The sequence below is a fragment of the Harpia harpyja genome, chromosome 3 (genome assembly GCF_026419915.1).
Source record: "Harpia harpyja isolate bHarHar1 chromosome 3, bHarHar1 primary haplotype, whole genome shotgun sequence".
Lineage (NCBI taxonomy): Eukaryota > Metazoa > Chordata > Aves > Accipitriformes > Accipitridae > Harpia > Harpia harpyja.
The window spans coordinates 63,115,580-63,129,803 of NC_068942.1; the positions used below are offsets into that span (position 1 = coordinate 63,115,580).

Below are 14,224 nucleotides of genomic sequence, written 5' to 3' on the forward strand. Positions count from 1 at the left end.
GTGAATGTTTCAGGCTGCCGGTGTCAGCCGCTTCGTTTTTGAGGCCTAAATGCCTGTGCTGTTCGGAGTCAACTTTGTTCTTCTCCAAAACTGGTATTCATGGATTATACTGGATTCTACCCTGTGCGTAGAACATCACTTACATGGGATTTGGATGTAGATCCAAGGTGTTTGGTTTGGTGGGATTTTAATGCAAGTGTAGTAGAAAAATAGAAGACTCAAAAGCTTTGAAGCTCTTATAAAGTGATTCCTTACCCAGATTTAACCCGCCGTGGGCTGCTCTTGTGCTCTGTTCCTTTGAATAATTTTAGAGGCATTTGTCATTCATGATAAAAACAGGCATAAACATGCAAAAATATTTGCATGAGCCAGCTCTGGCTCTTGGAAAATACCTAAAATATTTTTAGATCTGAACTGGATGACATGCATAATATAAAACAATGGTAGGAATTATTCAATGCTGTGCTGTAATGTCAAAATCATACGTAGCTGCATAAGGTCAGATCCTCTGAGGTAACGTTATGCTTTCATGTTGCATCTCAGTGTCAGTTCCAGTCTTTGGAGATAGTGGCGGACGTCACTCCAGAAGACGTGTGATATCAAAGTAGAATTTGAACATGACTTCTAATACTACATGGGAATATGAAATTCAGAGCAAAAACTAGTGTCTTGGGCATCCAATTTTTATTCTCTCATGTAGTGTGAAGTCAATTTTATTACAAATTTATCCTTTTTCTGACTACTCTTATTTTTTATTCTGAAAATATTTTTATAGACAATCAGAAAGCATGCTGATTGTTTGTTGACCATAAAATGAGAATAGATAGGATGCAAGATCTAAATTTCATTCTGGTTGCAGAAAGCTTTGCATGAATGACTCCTGTTTAAAAAAAAAAAGGTTCAAAAGTAGGAAAGAATGAATGTGTGTCTGTTTACATGGGAAGCTATTGCTTGTCTGCATAGGAGGTTATCACAGAGTCAGTAGTATGTGAATAGACAGCCCAGTGTCTAGTTTCACAGACACACAGAAAGAATCTTTACAGACGACGGGGACTAGCACAGACAGATACTAATTCCTTACAGTGAGCTAACCTAGAATCTGTGTGCCTGAGCAAACTTGACAGAACAGCCATTGGATTGCTTGCAGACAGTTTATGAAAGAGGCAGAACACATCATAACTGTGGTTTGTCTATAAGGCAGTTGTATCCATGCACTGTCTGTCAAGAATGTTAATACAGAAGAGGTGGGATACCCTATTTCATGTCCTAGTGTAGTCTGTACAAAGTTTCTTGTTCAGACTTGGCCTCGTCATTGTAAAGAAAGAATCAAAATTTTATATTTTTTTGTATCAGGGTTTCTGTTTTGTCTAGTGAGAATACTGAGCAAAAAGAAAAATCTGGTTTTTCTGGTTTGGGGGTTTTTTTATATATATATATATATATATATAGGATTTGGACTGGACTATATAGGATTTGCCTGTAGGTCTTTTCAAAATTCAAGTAAGGCTGAGATTTTTCCCTGGTAAAAATATTGAAGAATTAATCCTTTATGGTTTTGCTTAATTCCAGGTATAAAACTCCAAGTTATTTACTTGTAAATTAGTAATTTCAGGAGTTGATTACTGCAGTCACAGATTTATAGTGTGACCTCAAATAATCTGAATACTGTAATTCTAAACTAGCTTTGTTGTTTAAATCTGGTCTCGTGCATTGGGCTGTTTAATTCCCACAGACAGTGATTGGCACGTATCTGAACAGCAATGAAATCATATGCTTATTGTTAATCAATGACATATATTTGTGTCATTGTTGCATTGCAATGATGGGGAAGTCATCCTCATTGCTGCATGGAGGCTGCTGTTAGGTTTAGGCAGTTTGCACAGGCTTCAAAGATTCTAAAATAAAGTGAAAATGCTTTCCGTGTTTACGGAGAACACCATACTATTTAGATTTTTCCTACATTGCAGGAAATCCTTGCACTAATCTGACTGGAGCTGTAAGGGTGTTAACACACATCGGTGACTTGTGAGCTTCTTTCTTTTTCCTCTGTATTCCCTCATTTACCACTTTGGTAATACCAATTCGATTTTTCAGAAGCTGAAGTTGCCTTTGACCAGCAGGAAAGATGAAAAAGAATCTATTTGTGTCTTCAAGGAAAGAAGGGTGTTTAGAAGTTATATTTGAAACATAATGGTACATTTTAACTGAAATTGGGAAATGTTAATCACCATCCTTAACTTTTTACCAAATTAAAACCTTGGCTCAGCAAATCACTTGAACCTATCCTTAATTTGACCATTAGTCAAATAGTCTATTAAGTGCGTTTTAGTCACTTAATGTGACTAATCCCATCTCCATTCAGCAAATAATTTAAATTTTTAATAGGACTTAAGTACCTGATTGGTCCCATTTCATTGAAGATTTCTTGCATGCTTCAAGTGAAATATGTGCTAAAGTAAACAGGATTCAGATCATTAACCCTACTAGCTATTTTGCTCCAGATTATACCCTGCAACTTTCTCTGAAGCACAGCGGATCAAGGTTTCTCTGCTCTCCATTCTGGGTGAGGCCAGCTGTGCGTTAGAGTTTTGTTAATGTATTTTCAGCTACAAATATGAGAGGGTAGAAGTTACTAACAATAATGGGCAGGGGGAGGCTTCCTTGTAGGCACAGATTATACTAACAAAAGAGATTTTTTTTCAATGCGTAGAGAAGAATCTAAATATAGTGTGTCTATACATTTAGACATATACATATATTTTATCTGCTGGTCAGTTTGACACTAGATATTGAAACACCTTCAAAATGCAGGTTCATGGGATGACGTAATGTTGAGTTTCTTGTAGCAGTAGAAGCCAGCACATGCATTTGTCATGTAGGACATGCTCGTGAACTAGTGTTCTAGCACCCTTGAATAATAGCACCATTCCCACAGGAGACTTGTTACAGCACATGGTAGCAAATGCTCCTGGATTACTCTGTGCCATCTTGCACAGGCACAACTATCCAGTGAATTCAGGTTAGCAACCTTTTAAGCCAGAATTTTCTAAACCGTGGTATTGATAGTTGTATACATATCACTTAAAAGTAGCGTACGGACACTTCTGGAACACCATCCCTTCTGGTGCCGCTGCTAACTCTGTAGAGGTGCTGCCCAAGCAAATGATGATGGGACTGACTTAAGTTCATTTGCTTCTGCCTGCAATTTGTATTACAAAATGTGCTGCTGACAGATACAGCAATTTGTTTCTGCTTTTGGAGTATGAAGAGAGCAATAACCTGCATCCAAAACTTCCCTTACTGGTCATGTGAAGCCAGTAGCTAGAAAAATTGTAACAAACATTTTTCGAGAATTACTTCATCAAATATGACTCAGCATATTTTAAGGGTACTGTATACAACTATTTAATTAGATTTCTTAAATTTATCAAAGGAGTTTTGGGATCTTGAAACTGAAATGCAAGTTTGGTTGAATGGTTTGCATTTATGCAGAATACTATTAGATTATTAGTTGTAAAGGTCTGAGAAACCTAACACTTAGGTGTTAGGAGTAGATGTAAAGAAGAGCTTTTGTTTAATCCAGCATAGTGAGTGTATAAATAGCGCCCATCTAATTAATGGCTTAGAAGATTATGTATGGTGGATGAGTCATGGAGTGATAAATTGTGTAACTTTCATCATATTGCCTCTGACACAAAAGATCCCATGCAAAAATCAAGTGGAACATTTAGGACTTTATTTCAAAATTGGGATATTGTAGCTTCTTGGGGCTTTAGTCATAAAGTTTTGCTTCAGAAAATGTAGAAAATAGCAACTATATTTTGTCCTCTGGTGGATTCTGCCATTGCTTAATAAATCTTAAATGTGATTCTGTTAAAGCCGGGTTCACATCTAAGGCTTTGTACTCTCAGAATTGATGGGAGTTTTGTCATCACTGAAACCAGAAATGGGTTCAAGAGGCTTCTGTTTCCCTTGCATGAGCAGGAAAAAAATAGAGGTGTGATTATGAAGTGCTCAGTTTTGCCCCACTGTAACTTTCAAATAAAATGGAACACTATCAGTGCATTCAGTAACCAGCTAAATCTAAAGTAATGTTTGAAGTTCTCTTGTGATTGCATAGATGCTGCAGAAAAGCAGTGGAGGCTTGCCATGTTTTAACCTCTTCTAAAGAAGTAGCCTGTGGGTGGGTCACTGCTCTCTGCTAGCTTTGTCCTCTTTCCAGTTCTGCATCTGCCAGCCAACTTCACCCAGCTATGAGTAAGAAGTATGAGTCTTAGTGGTAGAAATGTCTGTGGCTGGGTGGGAGAAAACCCCCAAATTTAACATACTTTTTTTAGAGAAAGTCATTCTGTTCTTTGTCCATTCTCACATATGCATCTAGAGGATAAGCAGCTAGTCAGCCAAGGATAAGCAACCAGAGAAGCTTAAACTAGATGACCAATTATAACACCTGTAGCACCTCATCAGCCACAGCTGAGCAAGTAGGAGATACTAGACTGAGGGGGAGGACTGCAGGTAAGGAAGAGGCAGCAAATTGGGGAAATTGAAAGGAGTTTAGGGAGTATGGTAGGAAGATGTAAGCCACATCAGTAGGAAAACAAGCCTTATTAGTAGTACTACTAATAGAGCATCCTATTATTATTTTTTAATAATGAAAGTATATTATCATGCAAATATAAAAGAAAGATAGTAATTACTTCTTATTGAAATAAATTAAGTTTAAATCCAGTGTGGATTTTTGTAACCAGGTTAATCTCTTAACTTACTTTGAGATAGCAGTGTTTACTCTGTATATTTCTGTGTTGTATTCATATCCACAATTATTTCTGTAGCATAAAGAATTAATGGATATTTTGATTTAAAAATTCTCATAGTATTAAAAAGGGAGAAACCTATATTTCAGGTCCTAATCTCATGCCTCTAAATATGACCTTTTCAAAAGTGTTAGATTAGATGCTTGAAGGAGTGTCCATCATTACTGCTAAGTCATTTAGGATTTCACAGAGATTATTTAAGCCACTTCTGTTCCCTCCTCAGCATGTATACAGCATTAGTGCTGTAGTGTACTGTTAGTGTGTACAGAGTTAGAAGAATGAATTCATAGCAGGAAGCCCACTGAAAAAATCACTAAACTAGTCAGTAGAACAAGGGTGGTAGTGATAGAGCATCCTTGACTTCTGTTAAATTCACAGCACAAAACCCCTTCTGCGTGTAGTTGCCTGAATTACCCACTTGGACAAAGGTGTCTCGCTAACTATTTTTGGTTTAGAGCACTGAAGGATTAGGGAAGAAGAGAAGAAGAAAAGGAGCTGGCAGTGGAAGGTGGAAGAGGCAACAGCACCAAACCTTCATAAATGAATGCAGTGGATAGAGCGTTTGCAAAGCATTTGTCAACTTGGATTGCGTGTCCTTATCAGCCTCAGGGAGATCAAATCCTCGCATCTCATGCAAATGTTGCAATTCTAGTCCATTATAGGCAGAGGTGCTTCCTACGTTTCCAGCTGAGAGGTGGCCACTGTGCAGCTGAGAATGCAGGAGTCCTGGAGCCACCAAAAAACAGTGCACAAAAGGGTTGGTGCCTTGGCTGAGTGATGGGCATGCTCCACCGGGACAGCTGGGAAGACCTGAGGTCTACATCCACCTGGAGCTGAGGGTTGTTTTAACCCAGGCTAAGGTCTGGGAGCTGCTCTTAGGAAAATACAGTGTTCATACATCTCTACACAGCGGAGTGGAGGTTTTCAGCCTTGTAGTGCTAGATTTGGAAGCCTATATCCAATATTCCACCTAAGGTCTCTGTATTTTTTATGGATTATCTTCTAAATAGCAAGTCTTGGTAGGTAAGGGTAACCTGAATGATTTTTTTTTTTTTTTTCAGTATTTTTGATTTGCAATGTCTAAAGTGCAGGTTTGTTGTAAAAATAGCAAGTCTAATACTTGTGTTTAAAATCCTTCCTATAAGGACATTGTAATGAAAGACTGGGCTTCTTTCCAGTACATACTCATGTTCCAAATCTGGAATGGCTTTGTAGAAAAATAATTTCCATAAATTCTGCATATCCACTGACAACTAGGAAACACCAATTTCCATAATTTTTAAGAGTGTAAAATTAGAAATAAAGATAGGATGCATTTTAAATTAAATGAAAAGATAATTTAAACCAAATATCTTAAAAATCTCTTTGCAATAATATAATTGTTACTTACCTTGGATACCAGCTGGAAGGAATTACAGAGAAAGGGGTTTTCTATTTTTTTGTCTGTAGTATAGTGTCACACACTTGCGGGGAAAGCCTACAACAAACAAATAGAAGCATTAATAAGGAGCTAAAAGATCTAATTAATTTTTAGAAATATTTAATTTGTTTGCTCTCTGTACTTTAGAGAACACACAGCGTGAGAATCCTGATTTTATATTCAGTGTGGACAGTCCACTTACATCTATGAGGAAATGTATGTTTAGATCACATAGTTACATGTATAGTATATCAAAGATAGAAGTCCATTATATGTCTCAGTTTCTGAGGTTTAAATCTCAGAAAATAATTTCTTAAACAAAATGGAATTCTCTCGAACAGTTTCCAGTCCAGTTCTGGAAATATATTTACATAGACCTTAAATTTGTGACTGGATGTTTTTTATTGTAAGAAGTAGAAAGTGTGCATTTTAGTCAGGAAACTTAATTATTGCAAAAGCTGCTATAGTACTGCAAGTACTGGGATCAGTTCTGCTAAGTCCAGTTCAGACAAGTGCTCCTATTCCCAAATAACTTATTATTTAAGAACCATCAAAATCAGTAGAAAATTTTTCACTGAAAAAATTCTCTCTCTCATGCATGGGTTTTGAAAAAAAGAGGCAGAGTAGCCAAAATGCATACTACTTTCACTCTGCTCACAGTCCTAAACCAGTACAGCTTCCATCACTCCCATAGCTATCCAGGTGCTTTAATTATTATGCTTTGTAGTTATTGTCCGTTGTCAGGTTCATATTTGGTTACTATGTAATTTGCTGAAAATCCCCTTCTCCTTTAAAATTCTCTTCATATATCTAAGCCTTCAGTTTAAGTTTAGTTTCTGCTATTGTTCAAATAACTTTGAAAACAGACTGAATCTAAACAAATACCTGTTCAAGTCAGTAGACAACCTGAAATTATACTTGTGAAACATTTGAACGTTAACGCTTTCTACCTCACTTCAGTTGTTTTGTAGAAACAGTAAAATACATCAGATATCCTCTGCATACCAAATCCTCCAGTTTCTCCTCTGACATTAGCAACGTACGTCTTCATTGTAAATATCTGACACTGTAAAAAGTGGGTTTGAGTTTCAGACTGAAGATATAGGTAGGGTATTATAAGTTGAGTTCGGTGTAGAAACAATACATTTGATGGAATGTCTATGTGAAACAGCGTGGGATCCTAAGAAAACAAAGGTTTACTTACTATTCTTTGCCTCTTCTGTTTTCAATAGTGCTAAGCATTATTTCAACCAAATTAGTGTCTTTGACCCTTTTTCTGTGATAAGTTTTCTACATGTTTTGTGAAAGCGGGTGGTTCACAGAGAGCATTTGAGGCTCTCATTGATGAACAAGTTACAAAAATATCTCAGTCCCTTTATTTGGCACGAGAGTCAGAGAGTGTAGGAGCAAGCACCATGGGATACCATGGGAGGACCATAGGAAGCCTTCATCACAAGTTCTGCTGTTTATGGAAATATTTTTAGGTTAAAGACTGTTCTATTCTTTAATTGAAGCTATAATAATATATACGATTTGCCAGGATAGAGCCCCCAGAATCCAACTAGATACTAAAAAAAAGTTGTTCAGCATAAACTTTTGCCCAGCAAGGAAGTGTTCTAAACAGCAAGAAAATGTCATTTGTTAATGGCATGAAAGCTTTCAACAGGTCCAGGTGCTAGTGGGGCTGCAACCCTGACATTTCAAGGGTATCCTAAAATCTGAGCAGTCAGAAACACTTTTATTCAAGATCCTCCACTTCCTGGAAAATGGTTCAACATTGTAATGGCCTAGGTATTTCTGGGTGCTGGGGGGGGGGGGGGGGAGTTCAGAGATACCTGTGAAATGACTTAGTATTGTTCTTATCCTGCAATTAGCCGGAGTTGGGTTGGAAATACATTTGGTTGGATCGAGGACCTGAAACCTTTCCTCGGCAGCAGAGGAGTTACAGCATGCTGGAGGAACTGAGGTCTGGGAAGATAGCACAGGGGACATAGGCACCTGCGCAAACACCGTGACCTCTTCATAAATGGTGTTGTGTTTCCATTGCCTTTGGGACTTCTGCAAATTGCGGGTTTCTGCATGGATTGGAGGCGATCTCTGCGCTGTCCATGTGCCCATAATTGGAATAGGCTGAGGAAACTGTAAAATACTTCTCCCTCCTGACCCTTTCTGATCGTTTTTCTCGCCTATGAAATAATGATGCGGGGGGGGGGGGGGGGGGCTGACTGCCCCCCACGCCCCGCCAACCCTGATACAGATTAATCGTAAAGGACACAGTAGTTCTTTCGTTACAGTTTACCTGTGTGCCATCTGCTGGTGATGCAGAGCAAATGAACATTTCAAAATAGTCTGGTTTTCCTGTGGTGCTGAATAGACGCATCTCCAGCTGAAGACAGTAAAAGCAACAGGCTTCTGAGCATCTCTGATCATCTTTTAACTCAGGGCAAAGGCATTTAGGTTACCTGAAGAGAATCAACTGTAATTATAACAATGTCTCTGCATTTTTGAGATGCCCATGCCTATCTCTCTGTGATTCTGTCACACAAAAATGACTTAGAGGTGGTCTTGTAAGCTTTTATCTGACGGTATGTGTCCGCTTCTGGAATTATAACTTAGCTCTGAAATACAGAAAATACTAGAATATTTAGATTATTTTGAGCAACTGTGAATGAAAGCCTTCTGATTCTCAGGTGTCTGCTATAATCTACATTTCTGGTGTATACATTTTTTTAAATTATCATTAGGACAAACTTTTATCTACTAAAATATTATAATCTAACATTCAAGTCCTCCCAAAGACTTGCATTCTTTAAACACATGAGTATTGTAACTTCAGGAAGTCATGAGTTTCAGGGCAGGTATCCAGCTAGACACTGAATACTACTTATATGTAATAGTGTATGGTAGAGAAATATAATACTTAAATAAGAAAGAAGGCCATTATTGGCAAAAGTTTAAAACCGTTGCGGAGACAGTAATTCTAAATCTAATAAATTCTTGCTGTATGTTTAGAATTTTAATATTTTAAAAATAACTTTGCATTGTTTGTTCCTATATGTGTTTAAATCACAAATAGAGATTAGGAAGACTTGTACCATGAGGGGAATTTAAAATGAGCCATTTGTAATTGATACAGATGAGCAGGAATGTTGTCCTTTGGCTTTAAAGAAAACAGTATAAAGATAAAACAGTTGCAGGACAGAGTTGAAAAAATCTACAGCAGCATTTTCTCCTTTTTTTTTTTCCTTGACCCTTTCCTACTGCTGGTCTGGCAACTTCACAGCAAAGAGTTGTGGGAGCACTATTATTGCAGACACTGCCTCTAATACTGTAAAACCACAGAATCCCATTCTGTATAAAGGCTGGCTTTTCTAAGTGTGAAATCCTCATACTAATTCAAAACTGCCTTAATATTTTGGGGGCTTCATAAGAGTGGGGATTGAGTTTATTAATCCAGATTTAGTGTAATTTCACAACAGGATCCCAAGAAAGTACTCTGCAAATTTCCACATATGCTCATGATTTGCATTTTATTTCTTTTCTCAAGATACATTTTGTTGCTTCCCCAACTGATCCTAGTCACTTGAAATTTATAAGGTGTTTTTATAAGGCCTTTGGGGAAATGATATTAAAACATTGTTAAAGGAATGTTGGTTTTCTGCAATCTCTACTAACTAATAGTCAGACACTGTGTTAACCATCTTGTGCAACATGCTGTTGCACTTAAAGTAGAGCTACAGAATGTAGTAATTATGTATGTAATTGCAATAGTACTCTAACAGTCATTACATAACAGTGGGAAATCGGGGGCGGGGGGGGACGACACGACAAACTGGAAAGGCAGGTGCTGGGCATGCAGGAGGTAAGAAGCCATGAGAGGTAGAATTAAGGGGCTTTTAACATGTGTGACACGGCTTCTTGCACCCCCCAGTCAGCTTGTAATTATGTCTGCCTTTGTTGACCCAGCTGAAGGCCACTGAGAAGAGATTCCCACTCATTTTGGGTAGGTCCAGCTTGCTTTGTCATCCCATAAAGGGTGGAAAGCTGGAGGTGGCCAGTAAGTGTAGAGCGGTAGAGTTACTGCCCCAGAGCTGTAGTGCCTCCAATTGCTAGGAAACGCTTACATGGCAATTGCAGACTCTTGAATTGACAGATGAGAAGTAGGATGGGAATGGGAAGGCCAAATGGACCTTGATAGTCATAATAAATTTGTAGAAATTGGCTGCATGGTTTTGTAATTGATGTTCAGTAAGTGTGGTATGTTTACTCTGTTAAAGAAAACATATTTGTTTCGCTTTACGTTTTAAGCAGGGTCTTGGAAACCTTAAAGGAACACTTTGTGTACACTAGCATTTGTAGTAATAGGATATTTCGTGTTAAAATTTACTTTTAAAATGGTGCAGATAATTAATTGAGGTGCAGATTTTTAAATCATAGGTTGTGTAACAGACAGTAGTTGTGAGCCTGACAGTACAGCATTTATTTTCAAGGAGGAGTTGTAGAGCTTTTAATTCACGTTCCTTCATTTTTCGGAACAACTGGTTGTTGTAAGTTTTGTCAGCATCTACGCTTGTCTATAGAGTTCCCAGTCTATCAAACTGCCAGCAGATTGAATGGCAAACCAAATTCCTCTTACATTAACAATAGATTTTTGAAATAATGTGTTCTCATTGATAGGATGATTTTCACACATAATTCCTTCAACCTATTAAACTTGCATTTTAGTATAATACTAACCACAATCATTGTCTACATACAGAATGTTTTTCACATTAGTCATTTGATGTAATGATAAAATTCAATCAATAAAACTTTAAAACAAATGGGAGGTTAGCATAGGTACAAAACTGTGGCCACACCTCTGTGCAGTTTAATGACCAATGTAAAGTTCAGACTAAAGTGATCTAATGGTTTCTTCTGCTGTTTAGCTCCCTGAACCAGTGAAAGTACTGCCATTGTATCTTGGTGTTTAGATTAAGTTACTTAACTACACTGTTGTACTTCAGTAATAGTATAACGTTTAAATATGATTTTTTTTCCTCTGTGAAAAAGGACCACTACAGTCATTCATGAGTTCTTTGGGGAAAGATTCTCTGCTTTATCTTGTCTGTCAGAATATGCGTTTTCTTTTTTCTAACATTTTGTTTTGTTTGACATTTTATTAAAGTGAGTGAATACTCAGCTGCTGGCATTCCCAGATGTGGTCCAGCAAGTCCATTTAAAGGACACTTGAGTACTAAGAGTAATGGTAAGTAACACATGTGCTTTCATCAGAAGGTTCACATGGTTCCTTTTATGTGAATTCATTGATTTTATGATTAAAATGTTTTTATAATTAAAACCTTTGCGCTGTGCTCAATTGGTGAAGTTTAATAGTACTTATATTTAGTATGCATTACTGAAAATACTTTTGAGTGAGTTTTGCCTTGACTGTACTGCTAGCTAGAAACAGTTAGCAAGATATCCATATATATACAGATGTCACATCTGTATTAGCTGGAATATAGATATGGTTACTGCTTTAAACAGCCCTTGAGGTTAAACACATTCCTTTACAGTCAGTGGTTCACATGGGCTAGTATATGTTTCTGTGCCATACTGCCACTTCAGACACTTTTTTCAAAAGAGCATAGAATGGAGAAAAGAGAAGTTTCCTGCTGATGTTTTCGTGGTCCAACTTCAGCCACTTCTGTAGCTATGTATTGAGTTAATGGCTCAGTGGGGGCGAAAAAAAAAAACCAAAGGAGACAGGATGATTTCATGTGATAGTAGCTGCTAAAGAAAAATGACTGCCATTGGGCAAAGAAGTTAAGCACACAGAATTTAAAATTTGTGGCTTTGAATTGCAGTTAACTCTTTAAAATTTTAGTATTCTTGTGCCTGCCTTTATAATGTTTAAATATATTTTAATCTTACAGCTTTCTGCATTGACTCCTCCCGAAGTCTAACTAGCCAGTACCTGATCAGAGATCACATGGTGTTTCATTACAACAAAATCCTTTCAGCCAAAGGTAAAAATGTGCATATATGAATGAACTTTCTACCCCCAGATTTAGCTCATTCTTTCAGAATAGGCTCATATCAAGAGGGAATGAACTGGATTGTAGGAAGTGGTGTTTTATTCCTGTTTCATACTCAGTCTGATGTCAGCAAGGAGGTATGGCTGCTACTTAATAATAGTTTTGTATTATTGGAATGGGAAGTTTTGTATGAAAACATTTTCCTTAAGTGCTAACAAAGGTACTGCTTTAATTTTAGGGTACTTTGTGCTGTATTCTCTTCATTCTGCTTTGATTAAATAATGAGTTATGAAATAATATGCTGAACTGAAAATCACGGAGATAGTCACAATAGCAAGCATACAGAATTTATTTTAGCAATGAACACAGAACATTTTCAACTAAACTCGGACCACTGTGTCTTTTTTCTTTTTTTTTAATTTAAAAATGATCATTATCTTTTTTCATATATCAGTCAATGGCATTAGGTAGTTTTAAGGACTTTGAAAATTGCCCCATGTTTTTTCAAGTGAGAAAGTCATGTTACTAATCTGTATTATTGAGCAATAAATATGCATATGATTTTTTTCACATATTTTTATGTTAGAAGGTACTTACATTTGTCAAAAGACAAATTTTTCAAATATTATGAAATCTGGAACTTAAAAGCCTTTTGAACTTGTAGATGTTTGTATGTTTCTTAATTATGGTGAGATCCTGATCAAAAATTTTTCATATCTAGAAATGTGTGTTTACTCCGCTATGAACTGACAATACACTGTTGCCAGTGCGAAAATTGAAAACAAACTGTATTACAGCCAAAGTTACTTTTTTAAGGTCATACAAGGAGTATGAAGTACTGTGTTTCAAAAATTATCATGCCCAGAGCTAAGAGAAGTCTGTAGATAGTGGTTACTGTTGTTTACAGTTCACAACCTATTTTCATTCTTCATGGTATAAACTTGTGTTGGGATCTCAGTCCTAGAGATATTAATGCCAGGGCTTGGCAGGATGTTCCGAGTATTTAAATTAAATGCACAAAAGTTTGCAGGATATGAGTTATGAGATAAATATTTTTTGAATCCCTCCCCAAACATTGTACATTCTTTTTCTAGGTATTTTCAGAAATAGGGTTTTGGAGGTGGTTCTGCTGATTCTCTTTGTCATCCCTCCTTTTCTTAATGTCTGCTTTAAAGAGAGGTACACCGGGGCTTTGGGTTCTGCCAGAGTCCATGATCACACATACACTGTCATCTCTCCACCATGTAACATACTCAGTATCCTCAAGTGTGCAGTTAAATGCCATCAGCACAAAGTGTATATAAATCTTTTGTAAATGTTCTTCATTTAAATGATGATTCTTCCTTCAAACATGTACCTTACTTTAACATCTTTATCTTGAAAAAATCTCTGACTGTGTTACTATTAATCTAATACTTTAAATACACAGTAACGAGCATATTTTAAAATAGAGAACAATTGCTGTGTTCTAATTAAATTAGTCTTTGTTCTGTGTTGGTTTATTGCTACTTTTTTCTAGCCACCACAAATACTAAGTAAATATTGAATCACTCACATTTATTTTTTTCTTATTTTCAGCAGCTGTAGACTGTTCAGTGCCCAAAAGTAGGTTGACCAGCATCAAACGTAAGTATTTGTGATAACGTTAATTCTGCAAAAGCTTCTATGAAACTACAAAACAAAAGAGCCAGAGGAATAGAAGAGTAACAATAGAATATAACCATTAATAAAGCATTCATGTATTTGCTTGTTTCTTCAGCTTTTTGCATCCTGCTCCAGCTATTTGTAAGAATCTGCAGTGAATGTAACAGTAGTGAGATGGACCTAGTCTGTTAGTGATTAGTTGTTCTTAGGATCACAATTAAATTTGCTTAGGATTCTTTTCATCCACACAGTTAATGGAGCACGTAAGAATTTCAGCATTTTGTCTCTCCTTTCTTCTGATATGATGTGAGCTTGAACTTTCAAGA

At 36.8% G+C, this 14,224-nt stretch overlaps 1 protein-coding gene across 4 annotated transcripts in view; it reads left to right on the forward strand.

Annotated features, from left to right (window-relative positions):
• Window positions 1–14,224, forward strand: part of SPATA7 (spermatogenesis associated 7) — a 46,662-nt gene that overhangs the window by 830 nt on the left and 31,608 nt on the right. Inside the window, exons 2-5 of one of the 4 annotated variants that reach the window (XM_052782930.1) lie at window positions 1,968–2,025; window positions 11,402–11,482; window positions 12,153–12,245; window positions 13,833–13,880. In XM_052782930.1, the coding sequence (XP_052638890.1) occupies window positions 12,209–12,245; window positions 13,833–13,880 (85 nt within the window). In that variant the 5' untranslated portion in view covers window positions 1,968–2,025; window positions 11,402–11,482; window positions 12,153–12,208. Of the gene's footprint in view, window positions 1–1,967; window positions 2,026–4,388; window positions 4,516–11,401; window positions 11,483–12,152; window positions 12,246–13,832; window positions 13,881–14,224 lie in introns of those variants that run through there. The other 3 variants (XM_052782928.1, XM_052782926.1, XM_052782927.1) reach the window with 3 other exon arrangements.